The sequence below is a fragment of the Panthera uncia genome, chromosome F2 (assembly GCF_023721935.1).
Source record: "Panthera uncia isolate 11264 chromosome F2, Puncia_PCG_1.0, whole genome shotgun sequence".
NCBI classification, from domain to species: domain Eukaryota; kingdom Metazoa; phylum Chordata; class Mammalia; order Carnivora; family Felidae; genus Panthera; species Panthera uncia.
This window is the reverse complement of record NC_064812.1, coordinates 49,748,402-49,770,494: the sequence shown is the minus strand read 5'-3', so window position 1 is coordinate 49,770,494 and position 22,093 is coordinate 49,748,402. Positions and strand designations below refer to the sequence as shown.

The window sequence follows — 22,093 nt, the reverse complement described above, 5'->3', positions numbered from 1 at the left end:
TTCAATCTGCATATATTCCGTAAAGCTAATACAGTGACTGTAATATTAAATTAATTGTTACTCAGTTGTTCATTGTTAAGCACCCCTTCATTGTTCAAATTTGAATTTGCCAGTTAAAAGGTCTATTTGGAATTCACTGAAGAAAATAGACATGATATTTTAAATATAGGACCTATTAAGGGTATATAAGTAATAGGAATATAAGTAAAAAGTAAATTTTGTTAACTACCACTAGTTTACCAGTGCTTTCTAAATCTCTAGCTTTAAGGAAATTAGTGCTGAAATAATATGTGAAGTTTTATTTTATTTTATTTTTTTTTTTTTTGAGAAAGAGAGAGGGTGCATGAAAGTGAGGAGGGGCAGAGAGAGGAGAGAGAAAATTTCAGGCAGGCTCCATGTCTAGCACAGAGCCCAACCCAGGGCTTGATCCCACAAACGTGAGACCATGACCTGAGCAGAAATCAAGAATAGGGACCCTTAATCAAGTGAGCCACCCAGGCACCTGATATGTGAAATTTTAATATGCTAATATTTGCACAATGTTTTTAAGAAATAAAAATAATTTAAGCAATTAATGTAATGAATAAGAAAGCAAAAGAATTTTATTTCTATAAGAAAATAATTCTGTAATATATGAACACTTGTACTTATGCATATGCTTAGCAAAGCTGATTACCTATGTTTGAAAATGTTTCCATTTTTCTCTAAGCCACTCACGAGAAAAAAATAATTCACTGATTGCCTAGTAGACGTAGATTTGCTTCATTTGACTTTCAAAGAATAAATATAACTAGAATTACTTCCAGTTTAGGGGGAGACATAAAGATTCCACAAATTGCATTGGTTAAAATGGCATTTATAAAAAATGGCACTGTAAGCATGGTAATATAAGGGTCATAAAATTTAAGCCACACTTTGTCTATATTACCTCCCTGGTTTCTAATGTTGCCTTTGTGCACCATGGCATATTAGATGCACATTCTGTTAAATTCTCTGGGGCCTTTTCACTCTTTACTGTTTTATGGACAATTGTGTCAGTACAGACTCCAGACACTGAAGCATAAACAGCTCAGGTGAGTGTGTTCACCACATTTGTTTAGCCAGGTGAAAATTAGTGTCTTAAACTTTGTCTACCTATCTCTATATTCAAAGAATGCACATAGAAGTTATCCATTCATCTTATTAAATAATAGATGTAGGATTCCTGACATAACAATGATATATTCCTTGAATTTTCTGGCACTAACATTCTAGTAATGCTAAATTTTTAAAAAATTATTAGCATTTTATTCTTCCCAGATCTGCATGTTAGTAATACTTCTTATTTTCTATAATACTGAATCTATGAAAACATTGGAACCCTTAGCTATGTTTCTTTATTCTAAATATAAAATGTTAAGCATAAGTAATACTCAATATGAAAATATCAGAAACTATATCTTAGATTGTCCATTCATCGAAAGTCTTAAAGAGAATTCAAATTATAGAAGACAATTTTCCAACATTATATTTACTGGATAGATTAATAGATGTTTTGGGGAAGGGTCAGTTAATTACAGATACTGATCTCTCATTGCCTTTTCCAGAGGCTGTTGAACTTAGTGGACTAAGCATTTTATCTGCCAAATGACTACCAATTTTTTTTCAAGTTTCAGATTTTTGTTAGTGCTCCAAATACAGCTGACCCATCACCAAGTGTGTTATATGCATAGGACTTTACAGATCTTTTTTTTTCCTAGCTAGTTTTAAAGTTACTGAGCATAATGAACTTTAAAAACTCTTCAGAATAAAAATCAATGAATAGATAAAAGACTACCTTCTTTGATAAATATCAGTGCAAGAAACTTGTACTCGAGCAAGCTAAGAAAGTCATTAACAGCAGTATTTCTGATGGAACTAATGTTATACCTACTCAAGCTACACTGAATCTAATAATCTGCGAAAGGAGAAATGGGAAAAGGTATGAAAGCTCTTCATTAAATCAGAAACTGAAAGAAAGGAAAAAGTGGCACTTTTTTTTTCAGTTTTATTCATAGCTCAACAGACAGGATCACAATGGAAAAGAGATTAATCGTTTAAATGATGCTGACCTTTTACAATTCTTTCCCCACATTCCAAAAGTTAATTGCTTAAAAAATGCATTTCATGGAATGCACGGAAGTTTTAATCCAGGCAGTATTCGAGTTGCAAAGAGATATCTTCCTGCTCACCCATCTGCACTGTGTACCTTTATGACCAAAGCAGTCAGGGACTATGTCTGGCTGATTCCCCACACATTAAAATTCTCACAGGTGCAAACCAGGCCACACTATCAGCCATGGTTAAGGCTCTTCCCTTATAAACCCTTCACTGTCTTTAGAACGGCTCTGAACATGGAAAAATCACCAGCTCCAGGGTAGCCTGAGATGAAATGCAAGTACAGCCCTTTGGAAACCTGATAAGAATTCTTATCAACTGGAACCTGATAAGTATTCTGGATACCTTATGCATATTTAATATTTCCTATCTTGCCACATTTTTAGGAATACATTTTAATAATGTTCAGTAACAGTTTCTAAAAGCAAACTTTGCTAGTCTGTGGTCTACTGGTCTACTGGAAGTAACAACTACCCCTGCCATATAAGTCTGTGTGAATTAAACAAGTTGGGAAATCACTTTGGGCCTTAGTTGTCTCAAAAATGTGGGAAAATAGCCTATCTTTAAAAAAAGCAGAAAAGCTAAGAAAATAGGATATAAGGTATACACACACACACACACACACACACACACACACACATACACATATACACATATACACACAGAAGGAAAGGGAAGATTTTTATTTCATTCCAAATTGAAAAAAAAAGGAGTAAAGGTAAAAATACTTTTTACCTTCCAGGAACAACACTGAGTTTTTTCATGTACATAATTTCCTGTGTTGTATAAAATGAATTTAGGGATAGATATTTTACAAATAGCTGATTTTAGAAAGGCTAAGTAATTTCTCTGAGGTCATGCTGTTAATGAAAGGCAGAATCAAGATTCACCCAGGGTCTGTAAGATTCCACCACCCTTAGATATTTTCACATATTAGTGCTTACAAATTTTATTACTTTTAATTTGTTTGAACCTTTATGATTTTTTCATATTTATACACCACTCGTAGTATTTTTAACTTAATTTTTAAATCAAATTGACTCCCTTTTTTTTTTTTACTTAAAGTAAATGTATCTTTAAAACTAAACTTCAGTTCATTCCAGTAAATGAAAAACCAAGTATCCTTTTTCATAAATAGGAAGTATATTTAAGGTAAATATGATGAAAAAACAAAACATTTATTTTTAAATTCAGCTCAGTAATTTCTTTTTAACTTTTTTCAAGTTTATTTTTTATTTTGAGAGAGAGAGAGAGCACAGGCAGGGGAAGGGCAGAGAGAGAGGAGAGAGAGAATGCCAAGCAGGCTCTGCACTGTCAGTGCAGAGCCCGATGCGGGCCTTGAACTGACAAACCACCATATCATGACCTGAGCCAAAATCAAGAGTCAGACACATAACTAACTGAGCCCCCCAAGCGCAAATACCGCCCCCTGTATACATCTTGTTTAAAAAAAGAGAGAAATGTAAGAACTATACCAGCAGACACTTTATCATTAATGCAGTCAGAAAACCAGAAGAAAGAACATTGAGAAGGGTAATTTTCTCACTATGTGAGTCAGTTTTTAACGCGCCTTCCCACCTAGCTATCTTGGGTGCCTTTAGCAGTTTGTGCACCACTCTGGGAGCACGGAGCTCAGTCGTGCTGACCTGCACTTCACGCTTGATGAGATGATAACTCTGATGACATGCTGATTGGCCGTCACCCTCCTGCAGTCATGTGCTTTGCACAATTTTCTACCTGAAGTTGGCAGAAACCCTGCATGCAAATTGATTTGTTAAATTACAGTAGAAAAGTACCTTGAACTTTACAGAGTTTAATGTCTCAGAAGTGATAAAAATGAAAGAACATTTTTATGTGGTATATCCCCAGAGCCCTGAGACTCTCAGGAGGAGGTAGCCCTCTGGGTTACTACCTACTGCTGGCCCTTACCTTGCTGCTATCTAACGCATGCTGTTATTTATTTATTTATTTACTTACTTATTTAATTTTTAAAGTCAAGTTTTTATATAAATTTTATTTAGTTAACATGTATGGTAAAGTTGGTTTCAGGTGTAGAATTCAGTGGTTTATCACTTACATATAACACCCAGGGCTCATCCCAACAAGTCCCTCCTTAATGCCCTTCGCCCATTTAGCCCATCTGCTGCTCAATCCTTCCATCATCCCTCAGTTGGTTCTCTATAGTTAAGAGTCTCTTATAGTTTGCTTCCCTCTTTCTCTTTTTTCTCTTCTCCTATGTTCATCTGTTTTGAACACAGGATTGAAATCATATGGTATTTCTTTGTCTTTCTCTGACTGACTTATTTCACTTAGCATAACACACTCTAGCTCCATCTACATCATTGCAAATGGTAAGATTTCATTCTTTTTTTAAAAATGTTTACTTTTGACAGAGAGAGAGAGACAGAGACGGAGCATGAGCAGGGGAGGGGCAGAGAGAGAGGGAGACACAGAATCAGAAGAAGACTCCAGGCTCTGAGCTGTCAGCACAGAGCCTGACGCAGGGCTCGAACTCACAAACTGTGAGATCATGACCTGAACCGAAGTTGGACGCTCAACCGACTGAGCCACCCAGGCACCCCAAGATTTCATTCTTTTTGATGGTTGAGTAACATTTCACTATATATATATATATGTATACGTATACATATATATATATTCTATATATGAAGATGTGTGTATATATATATATATATATATATATATAAAGAATATGTGGTGCGTGTATATATATGTGTATATATGTGTGTGTGTGTGTGTGTGTGTGTGTGTGTATTCATCCTTTTTGTTATGATGTGGTATATATATACCACATCTTCTTTATCCATTCATCAGTTGATGGGTACTTGGGCTCTTTCCATAGTTTGGCTATTGTTGATAATGCTGCTATAAACATCAGAGTGCATGTGCCTTTTGAATTAGTATTTTTGTAAATACTTTGTGTAAATACCTAGTAGTGCAATTGCTGAGTCATAGGGTGCTTTTATATTTAACTTTTTGAGGAGCTCTGTTTTCCAGAGTGACTGCACCAGTTTGCATTCCCATCAGCAGTGTAAGAGGGTTCCCTTTTCTCTGCATCCTTGCCAACACTTGTTGTTTCCTGTGTTGCTAATTTTAGCCATTCTGACAGGTGTAAGGTGGTATCTCTTGGTAGTTTTTATTTGTATTTCCCTGATGATGAATGAAGTTGAGCATCTTTTCATGTGTCTGTTAGCCATCTGAATGTCTTCTTTGGAAAAGTGTCTATTCACGTCTTCTGCCCATTTCTCAACTGAATTATTTCTTTTTTTGGGTGCTGAGTTTGATAAGTTCTTTACAGATTTTAGATACTAACCCTTTATCCAATATGCCATTTGCAAATATATTCTCCCATTCTGAAGGTTGCCTTGTAGTTTTGTTCATTGTTTCCTTTGCTGTGCAGAAGCCTTTTATCATGATGAAGTCTCAATAGTTATTTAGTTATTTATTTATTTATTTATTTAGAGAGCACGTGCACTTGCAAGCAGGGTAGGGTAGTAGGAGAGGGAGACGAGAATTTTTTTTTAAGTTTATTTATTTATTTTGAGAGAGAGATAGAGAGCAAGCAACAAAGGGAAAGAGAGAGGGAGAGACAGAATTCCAAGCAGGCTCTGCACTGTTAGCCGTTGCAGGGCTCGAACTCATGAACCTGTGAGCTCATGATCTGAGCCAAAATCAAGAGTCAGACACTTAACTGACTGAGCCACCCAGGTGCTCCCCCTTGATAGTTTATTTTTGCTTTTGTTTCCCTTGCCTCAGGAGACATATCTAGTAAGAAGTTGCTATGGCCAATGTTTAGGAGGTTACTGCCTGTGTTCTCCTCTAGGATTTTGATGGTTTCCTGTCTCACATTTAGGTCTTTCATCCATTTTGAGTTCACTTTTATGTATGACATAAGAAAGTGGCCCAGTTTCATTCTTCTAAATGTTGCTGCCTGGGTTTCCTGACAACATTTGTTGAAAATACTGCCCTTTCCCCATTGGATACTCTTTCCTGCTTTGTCGAAGATTAGTCCATATAGTTATGGATTCATTTCCAGATTTTCTATTCTGTTTCATTGATCTATGTATCCCTTTTTCAACGTTTTTTTTTTTTTTTTTTATTTTTGGGACAGAGAGAGACAGAGCATGAACGGGGGAGGGGCAGAGAGAGAGGGAGACACAGAATCGGAAACAGGCTCCAGGCTCCGAGCCATCAGCCCAGAGCCTGACGCGGGGCTCAAACTCACGGACCGCGAGATCGTGACCTGGCTGAAGTCGGACGCTTAACCGACTGCGCCACCCAGGCGCCCCTATGTATCCCTTTTTATGCCAGTACCATACTGTCTTCGTGACTACAGCTTTGCAATGTAGCTTAAAGTCCAGAATTGTGATGACTCTTGCTTTTCTCCTTCAAGATTGTTTTGGCTATTCAGTGGTTTTGTTTGCGTGTGTGTGTGTGTGTGTGTGTATGCTTTCATATAAATTTTAGGATTCTTTGTTCTAGCTCTATGAAAAATTTTAATGGGGAGTTTGATAAGGATTGCATTAAATGTATAGATTGCTTCAGGTAGTAGATATTTTAACAATGTTTGTTTACCTATCCATGGGCATGGAATGATTTTACATTTCTTTGTATCATTTTAAATTTCTTTCAAAAGCGTTCTATAGTTTTCTAAGTATAGATCTTTACCTATTTGATTAGGTTTTTTCCTAGGTATCTTCTAGTTTTTGGTGCAATTGTTAATGGGATTGATTTCTTGATTTCTCTTTCTACTGTTTCATTATTGGTATATAAACACCCACAGCTAATATCATCCTCAATGGGGAAAAACTGAGAGCTTTTCCTCTATGATCAGGAACAAGACAAGGATGTCCACTCTCACCATTGTTATTTAACATAGTACTGGAAGTCCTAGCCTCAGCAATCAGAGAAATAAAGAGAATATAAGATAAATAAATATGCATCTAAATCAGCAAGGAAGAATTACCTTTTTCACTTTGTTGGTGAGCCTGTAAAACCCAGAGGCTGGAAGAAATTAACAGCTCAAAAGAAATTATCTAACATCAGTGGAGGTACCCTAAAACACAATTAGTCATACAGACATTTCATAGTTAAATACAGTGATAGGTGCCATGTGTTATTATATATAAGTAAGATAGCTTTCATAGCTCAAGACAAAAAAACTGTTACCTTCCCTTCCCACAAAAATTAATGACTCATCTAATAATTTGAAAATGCTCTTTTTTAAATCACATACATACCTTCACCTTTTCAGCACCTAGACTGCACCGCATTCCTCGGAAATGTATCCGTGTGCTAAAGAGAAACAATCTTGGTTCTTTTCTTTTTAATTTTTTTAAATTTTCTAAAACTTTTTTTAATGTTTATTTATTTTGTGAGAGACAGCATGAGGAGGGGAGTGGCAGAGGGAGAGAGAGTCACAGAATCTGAAGCGGGCTCCAGGCTCTGAGCTGTCAGCACAGAGCTGACATGGGGCTCGAACTCACAAACCGCGAGATCATGACCTGAGGTCGGACGCTTAACAGACTGAGCCACCCAAGCACCCCAAAACAATCTTTGTTCTTGTGAAAAGTATTTAATGTTGTCTGTTTTTAAAAATTGTTCTTAACCTTTACTATAAGAAAAATAATAATAATATGAATTTAAATAGCTTGAAATTTCAGAATATTCATATGAGAAGTAATAACTGCAAAAACAGGTCCAATTTTTCTTAAATTTTACCCATAACTTTAAGGGGGTCTCAAAATTTAAAATACAAAATACATTTTCTTTTCTGATATTTGTGGCCACATTTGATCTCTGTATGTACTGATGCTAAGCAAGGACATTTTTATTTAAGCCATCTCTGTAAACATAAATTGAGTAACTATATCTGGAAGTAAATTAAGTTGGAAAAGTGCAGCTATTTAATTGATTTTTTTTCTATGTGAGGTATGGTACTTTCTTATGGCATATAAAGTGATAAAATTGGTTATTTCATTTCATAGCCTAAATGGGTTCAGTAAATGAGAGACAACAAAAAGATATAGCAATCTAATCACAAAACATCATTGTCTATCAACCCTTAAAAATTAATAAAGTTTATTTAAAATGTATTATGGCTATGTACACATATACAAGTAAATACAAATAAAGCAATTCTTTATGACCCAGAAATGAATTCTCTGTGCTCTTCCACTTACCCATATTTATTGCAGCAAAACAGAGATTTTTAGAATAGTTTCATAGGTGCCTGCCCTATCAGCTTCCCAGCACTTATCCACCAAAATCCCATTAGTCTAAATGCAGCTCCTAAGGCCCAAACAAATAAAGTCAGTGGAAGCATTCTGCCTAAAACTTCACCTGAGCAACTGTTTCCCTAATACCTCCCACCAACACCCCAAGTGTTTACAGGCAGGTTTGTTGGGAGAACATGTTGCCCTACCTGCAGACATGGGCGTCCATTCTGTGATGTTTATGTCACATCAAGTATTTACTTAATGTGACCCTCAAGTAAGAGCAGAATAATATAATTCTGGGCTGGATTTATTTTTTTACCACTTCATTAAGACGCTGGGCAAGTGACTTTATTCCCTTGTGCCTCAGACTTCTCTTCATTAAGATGACTGTAAAATGCTATAGAAATAATGTATAGCTTCAGATATGCAGTGCAGATGTAGCATACATTATATGTAGGTGCCAAGTAATACCACACGGTGTTTACTCAGCAAAATAACGCCAGGTGTAGATAACACAACAGAGAGCCCCATAGACCCAGGGCCCTTCCTCTTTAGCACACAACAGAGTGTAGTCATCATGAGTCTTCCGTGCATTTTTACAGCTAAGTCTCATGAACAGATGATGTCACAGCATCCTTTCAGGTCCACTGAGTGTGACTTGCTAGAGAAATTTAATTACAAAGAAAAAAACCTCTTCAAATAAAAAGTTTGATTTGGGGATGATTTCTTCATAGAAATCTTCTAGGAGAGAACTCAACTTATATTGAATTACTTCATCAATTTATTGAATTAAATGATCCAAGCTCTTGTTTATCTTGATCCATACAGAATCACATAGCTGACACTGTTTCTCAATTCTATACTCTCTTATAATAAAAAAAAATGAAAACACAGATAAATAAGGTGATATCCAAAACCTAGTTTTAAAAAGTCACCTACAGAGGATAGGACATAATCAGTCACACATAAAACAGATAAAGCCCAATTTCTAATTCCTTCTATCTATATTACAATTCTGGGATTTTTCATGATCATGACAGTTTTAGGTACTACAAAATTCTGAAATCTCTTCTGAATCATCTAGGATTCTATTCTGTCCAGCTTAATTTGAGTGCTAAGAGTATTTTGATAATACTATTACTAGGAACTATCCCAAAGCTTTAAGCCTTCAGATTTTTTTTAATTATATTTCTCAAATATGCTGATAAAAAAATAGAATAATAGCTTAAGTATGTCATCACTTTACTATGTCACTTGATCTCTCAGATTAATTTTACTGAATTTTAAAGTTGAAACTATTTTTTTTATATTCTAATAGTTTGGTGTATACAGTAAATTTAATTAAATGAGAATTGTTAAATAGCCATGACAGCCTTTCCCCCAGCTATTCTGAATGATCATGAATTAACTATACAATTTCCAAGGGCTTTTTAATTTATACCTCTAAATCAATCAATTTTAAATCCCATTTTTCTGTTAGACATAAAATGATTTCTAAAATATTTCTTCTTGTGATGCAAAACAAATTACTCAAAGAACTATAGAAAGGAGTAAAATATATGAAATTTCAAAGTTCATAATAATCTTAGCATTAATCAGCATTTGGCAGCTAGCACTGGAATTAACTTACACAATTTGGAGTATTATCCTAAAATTATCATTGCCATTTCCAACATTGGGAGTCACTAACGGTTGTTAGACACTATATAATTAGCATGAGAAGTCAGAAATTGATGCATGACCAAACACAAGTTATGTGCCAAATAAAATTACTATAATTTATCAATTCAGCTACTCAAATGTGATTGTCAGTGAGCCCAGAATACTCAAAACACAATCATAATTATGTTCAGAAAGTATCAGGGAAGAGTTTTGGGAAAAAAAAAGAAATGTTACTGTGTTAATGTATGTATAACAGAATATCCAAGTTCTGGTAAATCATAAAATTTAGCAATATGATTAACTTTTTTTCAGTATTAACTAAATTTTTTACATAGATGTTTTAAATAAAATTATGTAACCCACATTAGATAATTTTACTATAAAGTTAAATGTTCTTTTTTCTTAATCAAATGTATTTTATAACATAAATGTTCTCCTTTAGACAGATGATGACTAAAGCAAAATTTTAATTAAAATGGCTTTTAAATTAGTTCAAGATGGAAATTAAAAAAAAAAATCCAGGCAAATCTGCTACAAATCAGGGAAAGACAGGTTGTAAGTTATGTGCAAATCCTGGTACATCCCCAATAATTCCATCTCTTTTTTCCCACTCCTCATAGGGCACCAGTGTACTTTCATATCCCAGTTGAGATCACCTGTACTAAAATTGATGATATACCCAGTCTGCTTCCCTACTCTCCTCCTTCCCACAACTGGGCAGAATAGAATATTAAGGAAAGCACTGGCCTTAAATAAACAGTCCGGGTTTGATTCAGGCAAGACGCTCACTCTCTGGTTCAAGAATTAATGAATAACGTGAGGATGATTCTTGCCCCAAAATCTACCTCACTGGTTTATAAAGAAAATCAAAAGTGTTTTATAAACTTCTATACACTATACAAATAAGAGTTATTATGATGATTTGTGGCCCATGCCCACAGATTTAGCCCAGTCCCAGATTCTAAGAATAACTCACACCAGTCTCTACGTGGAATGAATTTAGGAAGCCTCAGCTAAGTAATTCAAATGCCTCAGATTCTAAAACCTTCTTGCTGTTTCTCTTGCTGTAAGCTTATTACAGTTGCTCTAGGCTTTTTTCTAATAACCGGATCTTCCTTTATTCTGGGAACAAACAGGGTCCCCAAAAACAAATGAATAAATAAATCAGAACCAGAAAGTCTCATTCTTCAGATGCCAGCTTTTAAGTTCGAATACCAATCCATTTCCCCCCTGTAGTAGATCTCTGCCTTCCTCTCTCCTGCCATCTTAGGATATCTGACCTGAATCCATACCCCCACAGATGGGAGCCACCTAGTACTTCTGTAATGCTCAAATTCCATCTACCTGCCTGACTTGTCACCACACTCCTTAGATTTGGGCGCAATATATAACCTAGCCATTTGGCAGATTTAGACTCAAAATAGCAAATTCTTTTCTGGCCACGATTTTCTACAAAAGGAGCAAAATGTCTTGTGAGATAACGAGTTCTATATCCCCTAAGGTAAACAGGCCAAAGCTACGTACCTATCAGCAGTGATTACCATGGAAGGCACTGCTGCTCTGGTTGGGAGGTTAGACAAGATCACTCTACAATCCTAGGTCACCTGCTTAATTAACGACTCTGCTACTCTGCTTCTCTGATGCTTTGGAGCGAGAATGGATAAGACAATATATGGCTCCTGACATTGTTGCATCTTACTTCACTAAACAAATTATTCCTATAATGAATCCAAGAGACTGCATGCTATTTGCGTTATTAGCATTTTATTTGTGATACTAACTAAATGAAATGCACTCTAGAAACACAAATGTTCTTTGCGTGTAGATGTTAAAAACTGTTACTGCTCTAATGTCCTTGTTAGAGAGAGCCATATTTAGTTATAGGAAACGATGTCATTTAACTCTGAAAAGAGTGGGTTTTTTAAAATCACATATGGTAAGCCATGAACCAACACCAAGCATCCATAAAGAAGATGGCATTTCTAATTATACTTTTACATTAATTACCACACTCTTGTCACTTCACTATCAAACTGTTTATATTCTCTCTATAAGTCAGTCGCATAAAGTAAATGAAAATATGAATGATGCAAAACTTGGCAGTCACTTTATAATATTTGTAGGAATACAGTGTATTTGGATTTGGTACATAGAATTAAATTATTTTAACATTATTTTTTATTTTATTCTGGTTTTATAATATTGTATTATATTTTCCTTCAGTTTTAGAAAAGGAAATCAAACAGCATTACTCATGCAGTAACTTAAGTCTATTATATTATACCAAATAACTGATTTCCCCAGTCTTTTCATCTTTCTATTTGGTTATGGAATAACAAAGCCTACCTATTTGAATGTTTGTGATCCATTATAGACATGTAAGACCTTTTTTGTATCTTAGCCATACTTATTTCTTGAACACTGGGAGACAAATGGAGAACAGGATAAAAACATGGGAGTTATCGGGCAGAATCATGGGCGTGGATTTCAAAAATGAACTGTTAGGAATTAGAAGCAAAAAAGTAAGTAAGGAGAGAGGAGGTGGTATGGAGACAGAAAAGAAGTGAGGATGTCCAGAAGATGGTTTGCCAGTGGAGTCATGACTTGCTAAGAGTCCCTCTAGTTGATCAAGAATTGATCCAACTTAGGGGCACCTGGGTGGCTCAGTCAGTTAACCATTCAACTTTGGCTCAGGTCACGGTCTCATGGTTTGTGAGTTGGAGCCACACATGAGGCTCTCTGCTGTCAGCACAGAGCCCGCTTTGAATCTTCTGTCCCCCTCTCTCTCTGTCCCACCCCCAATTGTGCTCTCTTTCTCTCTCTCTCTTTCTCTCATGAATAAATCAACATTAAGGAAGTTTTAAAAAAGGAAGAAAGAATTAACAGAATTGACCCAACTTAAGTAAGGTTGATGGTATTTAGGAGAACTGAAGCAGGAGAACTCTTACCAAAATAACTATTCAAGCTAGTAAATTAAACATCCCTAGTTCCATGGATGCTGATAAGACAAAAGACTTTGCTACTCAAAGCAAAAGACATAGGAGTATCAGGATAGTTGTCCCGGTTTCCTAAGCTCAGGACCCAAGTCCAAGATGCCTCTGCCAGGTAAAGCCTACATGTAGTACAGTGCCCTACAAAAGAGAGATCTTGAGTATAGAGAATCCAGCTTTCCAATAAGCAGTAAGCAAGCCTATTCTTTATCCAGACACAAGATTTATTACAGAACTACATGGCTCATTCCAGAGAGGAGTTACCTCACTTCTCGGGATTGCCAGCCAAATAAATAATTCTAAGAAGTAGCCTTGAGGAAAGAACAGAGATCTTACTCTCAGCTGGACACATAGGAGGGCAAACAGCCCACTCACAGAAGACTGCTGCTCAACAGCGAAGTGAATCAGCATCACTCAGAAACTTATCAGAAATGTGACGTCCTGGGCCTCATTCCAGACCTAGCTGACTTAGTGCATTTAGACTGCTATATCAAAATACTACAGACTGGGAAACTTACAAACAACAAACATGTATTTCTCAGAGTTCTGGCAGCTGGGAAGTCCAAGATCATGGCAGTGTTAGGTGTCTGCTGGGAGCCCATTCTCTAGTTTATAAGCAAGCAGTCATTTGCTGTGTCTTCATATGGTGGAAGAAGCAAGGGAGCCTACTGGGACTTCTTTTATAAGGACACTAATCCCATTTATGAGGGATCTGGCCTCATCACCTAATCACCTTCCAAAAACTCTACCTCCTAATACCATCACATTGGGGGTTAGGATTTCAACATATGTATTTTGAGGAAACACAAACATTCAGACCATAGCATTAGCGAATCAGAAATTTGGCAATCTGAATTTACTATGCCACTTTTGAGGCCTATTAAAGTTTGAGAACCAAACATGTAAGGAAAAGAATTCTGGATAGCAGTCAAGATTCTGGGTCTAGTAAGTGTTTCTATCAACTACCTGGGCGTGCCTTTCAAACTGTCTGGGCCTCAGTATCTTCACCTATTATAATAGGAGAGGGTCAGGTAATTTCTGATTTCTTATTGCTCAAGTCCAATGAAATTCTATATTCTTTGACATGTAGTTTATAAATATTGCCTATATTAAAGACCTTAAAATATGTCTGGCAAGTACTGGGAAACTAGGAGAGATAGCAGCAACACAGATCCATAAGGACCCGTATGTGGCTTCATAGGCTCACAGAACTTACTTGTCAGCATGCTGGGAGTAGAACAATACCTCAGAGAAATGTGAAGTAACCAATCTGGTATATCAGAAGGTCTGTTTAGGAATTTATGGTGGTTCCCATCACTGAAAGGGAGGCCAGTCTTGTGTCCTCTGGCCTGAGCATTCTCTTCCATAGGGCATACTGTAACAAATTATAACCAGAAGTCTTGCCTGGGGAGCATGGATTTGGAGCAAAGAGTTGATTGAATGTTCTGAGATTGCCTGATGTGTCCACATCTGTCACCATAGTCTAGGTTCACTTCCAGGATTTGGATGCCTTCTTCTGTGGAGAACACCTTCTCCCGAATGGGTGCAACTGAGTTACCCTCCAAGAAGTTACTCTCCTACTTTTCTGTACTTGCAGTGTCAAACAAGTCTCCCTCAGATCAACACTTTTCTTTGGCAGATTTAGTAAGTTTCACTTATGTTCTAGTCTAGACTCAAAGACTTAGAAAATTCTGCCTCTCTTAAGTGACCCTGTATATTCTCTACCCTGATCATTTAAGTCTTGATTTTAGAGTTAAAAATCTCAGAAGACAGCCCAATTACTTTATTTCCAAGTTTCTGATGGGCTACCACACTTTCAATTTTGCCTGTGTTTCCGGCATCCCCCAGCCCCTAGATCTTAAATGGCCATCAGCTCGGGAATGGAGACTAAGCCTCCAAAAACTACATAATGGAGGAGTTGCCTTCACATGTAGCCATCCCAGTGAGTGAGTAGCCATCTTAGTTTCCATGCCATTTATGGTTTTTGTGATGTGATTCTTTTAGCAAAGTATAATGCGATTCTTGCCCCAAGAGCTTATTAATAAAAAACAAGTTTTACCTTACAATGTACAGTAGCTTCCAGGAATGTTTATGTTATTTAGAAATTTGAATTGAATTGTAAAAGCCAAATGTATTCACATTGTCTATAAAAAGTGAATGGCTGAACAGTTACTCAGTAAACATGATGGGTGGTGACAACAAATTTAGGTAACTCCTGCTTGTTAGACTATGCTTTTCTATAAAATGCTACACAGCCTATATTTTCCACATGTTTTCTTTCACCTTTTTTGCTTTTATGGATGCTAACTAAAAAATACAGAAAATACAGAAAATATATTGGTGGTTTTTAGTGGGGGAAAGGTGGTTTGGAGGTAAAAAGAGCAAAGGGAGTCAATTCTATGGTGACAGATGATAACTAGACTAATTGTGATCACCTTATATACAAAGACTGAATTATTATGTTGTACACCTGAACTAATATAATGTATTATTATATTACAATACAATATATACCAATACAAAATATTACAATACAAAATATACCAATTTTACATCAATAAATGCATAAACATATATATATTATATATTATATATATTCATGAGGTTTAAAATTAAATGTGCTTTCCCTGTAGATTAATACTCTCCTTTTTAACTTGGTCAAGTAGAAGTACATTGCTTGGTTCAGTACAATTCAGGCCCATCTGAGTGGCTCTTTTTGTTTTTGTTTTTCAGAAATGGGAGAGATTGAGAGTTGGAAAAGCATTCATCATCAGGATAATTAGTTTTAAAAGCATCCAGACTCCCATATAGCCACTAGATAAATTACCCACTATTCAAGAGAAGGAAAGCACAATTAGTTTCACATTATAGTAAGCCAATCAGCTCAAGTGACTGTCATTCTTGAGAAAAAGGGAACAAGAATGTCATAGTTGTGCCCTTTCTCCCCTGCCTTTAGAAGTAAACAGCAATCCTTTTATCAGACTGGAAGCTCTATGGAAGGCTTAGTGAATATATTTTGCCATTGTTTTTTGATAAGGAGAATTGTATTCATGACTTGTATCCATATGGTTAATAACACTTACTTCACAATGCAAAGTTAATGGAGCTTTTGTTTTGTACTAGGGACGGGCAAATGCTTTGAAGCTTTATGGCAAGGAAGTAAGACTTTAGTAAATTATTTTCAAACCTCCTTTTCTTCTTGCCAGGATAATTATTTTTATGTAATCACTCACAATCAAGAGGCAAAAGAAGGGGCAAGGAGAAATCATACTAGTGATAATGGAATATGCACAAAAAATCTGCAGGCTGTTTTTCTCTTCTTACAATGGATAGTTTCTAAACAACCACTCGTTACCTCTTTTGAGACAAGCAGGATGGTGTAAGAATATACTAAATGAATGTTATCTGCCACGACTTAACCTGAAGAAACTCAATACATACACAGCTGCTGTGGCATCTTAAACATCTTGCATGTGTAATAAGAATGATCTATGAAGGCCTCACAAGAAAGAGGGCAACTGCAATCATATAAATTCATATAAATGAAAGACCTTTAGTTCCTTCCTGAACACAAGTGTTATCAGTCAAAACCCAAAACCACTATGCCTTATGTTCACATGTCAGCATCATTCTACAGGTTAAACTTAATTTTATTTATTCACATATTCATTTTCACATTGATAATGGATCATTTTTGGTATGTGCATATAGAAAATGTATAAAACTTCCTTTTTTTAAGTTTATTTTTTGAGGCAAAGAGAGTGTGTGCACAAGAGGGGTGAAGGTGTCTGTCAGCACAGAGCCCCCAATGCGGGGATCAAACTCACAAACCATGAGATCATGACCTGAACCGAAGTCAGACACCTAACTGAATGAGCCCCAGAGGCACCCCAAACTTCTTTACAGCACACAACTCATGGCACACCTGCTTTGTACCCTAAGTTCAAAACGTTGTGCTTTAAAGACTTACTGACTGTATGGACGAGAACACTGCTAGGAACTGCATGAAGAACACATTTGAGTAACGTTTAATTTTTAAAAACACATGCATGTGTGATCAGTAAGCATATAGTATAGACTGGGTGAGGAAGAAGAGGAGGAGGAGGAAAGGAAAGAGGAAATGGGGCAGAAGACCAAAAGAGAGAGAGAATCACAGTATCAGAATGTACTTAGCCCTTAAAGGATGTAAGTTTAAATGCTTTGGATGAGAGACTAGACTATTAAGGGTGCATATTTTGTTTATTCTTAGTCTTTTGATTTATGAAAGTTTTAAAATCAAAATTATTAGGACTTTATTATTACAATCAAGTATAGCAAGGTTTACAAAGTACTGAAAGTCCTCTGAAAAATGATTGTTCCAGATTTCTTAATTAAATAGCATTCAGACACTGTAAATGGCATTTGTAAATTTAGTATATTTTATACAGTTTTTAAAATTCATTTGTCTAGTTTAACATATCTTTCTGAGAATGAAATAATTCTTAAAATATGATGAATTCAATGTATCGATACAGCCTAAGATTTTCTTAGACTTTCCAATAACATGTACAAACTTTAGATTTGGTCATAAGATTTGAAATCATAAAATTGAAATCCTATATCTCAATTAATTTTTAATCGCGTATTTAGAACTGAAACCACAGGACTGGCACACTAACAGGCTAAATTCTCTTACATAACACAAGTATTTGCAGTTCAAATATTCAAACATTTTTTTCTTAACACAAAAACATTAGTACTATGATTTCTATTCTTGCAAGTACTTTGTGTTTAATTCTATATCTAACAAGAATTAAGATATGTACTCACTAAGGAAGAAAACATCCCAGTAAACTGAAATTACTCAGATGTATATGTTTTTAAGAGTGACAAATGCATATTCATGAAGGAAGAGAAAATACCATACTAGTTCACTGATACTTTTCAACAAGGGACCTTGGCCAGGTGAGATCTGGAGCAACAGACATCCAGAGCAATTGTCACCACCCCACTTGCCATACTCAGTCTTTTTCATAATCTCTGTATTGTATAGGCTTCAAATTTTAATGAAAGTTCAAGTTACCTAATCTCTGGGTATTCGTAGGATTCAGCAACTGTTGGGAAAGGCAGCCTGTGCCTATGGTCTTTCAATGCCCACTCCACCACGTAAGAACATGCCTTGGGCTTGCGGTACTTCCTTACCAAGAAACAGAGAGCCACAAAGCCTGTCAGTTTTATCACTTGTATGAAAATATCTTTCCTGGTTCAAATTCAAGGAGTGTTTCTGTATTCTGCTTAAATGTGTATGTTAATGATTGTCACACACAACTTTCAGTATTTCAGCCTCCAAGGGGCAGAGTTCAGGGCCCTCTTACTGCAGCCAGGAAGAGTTATGTATAGGCCAGTTGTCCTGAATCAGCTGCCTTGGGGACTCGCTACAAAGCACACTACTGGAGCTGGATAACGTTGTTCCACCCAATGCTGACTGTGTTTTGTTTTCCTCGCCAACTCTGATACCAAAATACAATGGACAAAAATGCTTGGAGTCCTTCGCTGAGATTGATTACTGGTGGGTGGTATTTGCTCCCCCAGGACTGACAACTGACACACAGTGTTTTTCTCAACAGCAACTCCCATCCAAATTGATACCTTGATTTGCCTGTCTTTGTCTCTTAAAACATATATACAGATTTTCCAAACTGCAAAAACTTTGAGGTTGATGGGATAATAAGTATAATTATATTTTCTATCTAAATATAAACCTTCAGCTTGATAGGATTCTAAGACAAATGCATGCCTTTTCCCGCTACTGAAATCTTGCATTATTTTATCTTCGTTATTCATATGCAATTTCTCAATTCAATTCTTCTACCAATTAAATTTTGGCTCTTATGTGGTGTTTCTGGCTCATGGCTGTACGATGGGTCTTTCACTGCCCTTCTTGCATCTAGCTTTCTTCTCTTATAACCAAGATTGTGTATCTCAGATCAGAAATCTGTATTGCTTTTTCTCCTTTCCCGGGTGCATAAGGCTTGGGACCACACTGTTCAAAGCCTGTTACAGGGGAAGTGTCCCATGGTCACTCTGGTGAGGAGCCTCAAAAATGCAAAAGCAACTCAGATCTCTTCCCCTAGCCTAGACTTCAAGTGGCTCCCCTCTGACATGGTCAAGGGCTCTGGTTGGAAGATAATTGCTGATCTCGGGCAATAATAAATGGACTGGATCTTTAAAACTCATAACATATTGTAAATGTAAATAATTTTAGCATTGCCTCCCACGAAGGATCCAAGAACCTAAAGTTCTCAAGTGTTTTTCCTAAACATCCACATCTTTTATCATTTCCTGATTTCACCTGAGAACCTAACTTATATATACGTATGCTATCAACAACGAAGCATATATCTCAATATTTTAAAATACTTTTTTTTTCTTTTCCCAGTTTCTACAGATAAAGTGATCTGAAGTAATGAATGATGCCACGAGAACAGAAAAGAGAAACTGTGACAACCCCCAGAAATGTGAAAGGAGGTTTCTTACTGGATTGCAGCTTCTTTGGTTCAATTTATTAAAAAAAAAAAAAAAACCCAAATAAATAAAATGGACAGTATTGTTCAATTTTAGAAATTCCACTTCTTCTATGTTCTAAGCTATATAATTGTCAGGTTTTTATGGTTTAGATTGTAAATGTGTTTTCCCCTTTGCTAATTATGTTGTGTTTTTTTTTAAAGTCTTTTAAAGTCTTAAAATGTGAAGGACATTTATGAACGGTAAGGGAGACACTGTATACAAATGTATATTTGTAAAAGCTATTTTTATGATTAGCATGTTTTACTGTTGATCATATATAAAGTCAGGTGATATTGCAATTCTATGTTTAAAGCTTATTTCCAACAATGTCATGTAAGAAAAGATACATCGTAAGCTAGTTTTTATAATTTATTTTTAATTTATAGTTTAAAGTACTTTAGATCATAATGATAAAATACTTGAAAAGGTTATATTTCTGCCCTCCATAAGCACCATTTTTATTAATAAAGAATGCAAGTATTTCAGTGATTCAATAGTGAAAGGACTGTTGCTTTGATGTGTGATTAAATTGAGCATTCTCTACTCAACTGAAATGATCCAATTGTTACCCAGTACTGCAGTGTGAGTAGGAGATCCCATGGACAGGTTAGTGCCAATACAGGTGAAAACTATATTGGCAAGGAAAGATTGTCTTGTTTTTGGTTCCCAAAAGTTTAAATAGTGCACATATCACTTCATTGCATCTCCTATTACTAGGAACGCTCCATTCCCAAGCATTGCAAGTGTTTTCCAGATGCTCTTTGCTGTTGTCTTGTGCTGTGGAAATGGAAGAAACCATCTTCACAGACTGTAGGAGAATTCAGCATATAATTTCTTAATAAATACTGTTTCTTTTAAAACAAAGTCGGTGTGTATCTTTCCTTTGGGGTGCACTTAGTTTTAATACTCAGTTTGACTTTTTATGTCCCTGCAGTGCCATAAAGTTAGTGCAATAATGGAAGTGACATAACTTTACTAAAATGTGTGTTATATGTTTTAAATACCCACGCTTTTCATGGAGTGACTGGTATTCTAGAACACATTAATTTGCCATGTAATAGAAAGCCAGAGGGCCCTCAATTCTTGACAGAAGTCACATCCTTGTTTACATTTCTAGAAGGAATTTTTTTTTCATTCAGACATGGAATTTTAGGAAAATATTTCAGGATAGAAAGCAAAGCTACCCCAGAGGCATTTGTGCTGTCAGACAAGTGCACTGCGAATGACTGTAAGCTCCTCATTAAAAACAGAGAGACATGTACATGTAATGTCACCAAGGACACCTAGAAGAATTAAGGCTTCCTTTTTTCAAAGAAACTAAAATCTAAAATCACCTGGGTATGTTTTCTTATATTTGTATTTTAATTTATTTATGGTAATTTATCTACTTTCTTTATGTGTTTCAAATATAAGCTAATGAAAAATTATATAATCCCATCCTGCAAAAGTTATCTAAAACTAAAATTGTGAAAAAAAAAACAAAAAAAACCAAAAAATAAGTAAATAAAAAATAAAATTGTGAAAGCAAAAATTAAAAATTTGCACACGAGAACCTAGGATCTGGATCGGGAATGTACTTACCTTTCCTGGAAATGTGAAAATCACAATGTGGTATGCTGTTTTTTATTTTTATTTTTTTTGTTTTTAGAGAAAGCAAGCAGGAGAGAGGGGCAGAGGGAGAGAGAAGGAGAATCCCAAGCAGACTCCACACTCAGCACAGAGCCCAACACGGGGCTCAATCCCACAACCTGGGATCATGACCTGAGCAGAGATGAAGAGTTGGCCACTCAACCAACTGAGCCACCTAGGCACACCTGTGGTGCACTCTTTTTGGTGGCCATAATGAGTACTAGAGAATTTGCGACTGTTGCACTTGGATTCTGAAGCTGAATAGAACCTGTGTACAGTTCTACAAGAGAATAAAATCAGCAGGATGATTTCTTGGTTTGCTGCCAAAGAGATGCATTTGCCTGGGATAGATAATCTGATGCCCCAGTATTGCAGGCATTGTCTATTAAGAGAATCCACAGGTGAATTTGAGAAACATAACAGAAGACCATGGGGGAAGGGAAAGAAAAAAAAAATAGTTACAAACAGAGAGGGAGGCAAACCATAAGAGACTTTTAAGAATTACAGAGCACAGAGGGTTGGGGGGGGGGTGGGGAAAATGGGTGATGGGCATTGACTTGTTGGGATGAGCACGAGATGTCTTATGTAAGTGTTGAATCACGGGAATCTACTCCCAAAAGAGCACACTGTATACACTGTATGTTAGCTAACTTGACAATAAATTATATTAAAATAAATAGAATCCACATGTGGATATTTTTCTCATTTCCATTTATCTATCCTTAATGTTCAACAAACTGTAGCATTTATAATAGTCATTATCATAAATTGAGAGTATGTACCTTCACAGATGTTCATTAACTATTCTCAAAGTAAAATGAATAATTAAAATGTACAATTCTTTGTTACTGGCCGTAATTTTCTCCACACAGGACTTGAAGTATGAAATCA

The 22,093-nt window shown here is 36.0% G+C and overlaps 1 protein-coding gene across 1 annotated transcript in view; it reads left to right on the top strand.

Moving 5' to 3' along the window:
• RALYL (RALY RNA binding protein like) overlaps positions 1–20,412 on the top strand; it is a 148,357-nt gene extending 127,945 nt beyond the window's left edge. Inside the window, exon 7 of the mRNA XM_049633218.1 lies at positions 19,446–20,412. Coding sequence (XP_049489175.1) covers positions 19,446–19,463 — 18 coding nt within the window. The 3' untranslated portion in view covers positions 19,464–20,412. The remainder of the gene's footprint in view (positions 1–19,445) is intronic.
• Positions 20,413–22,093: the final 1,681 nt, after the last annotated feature.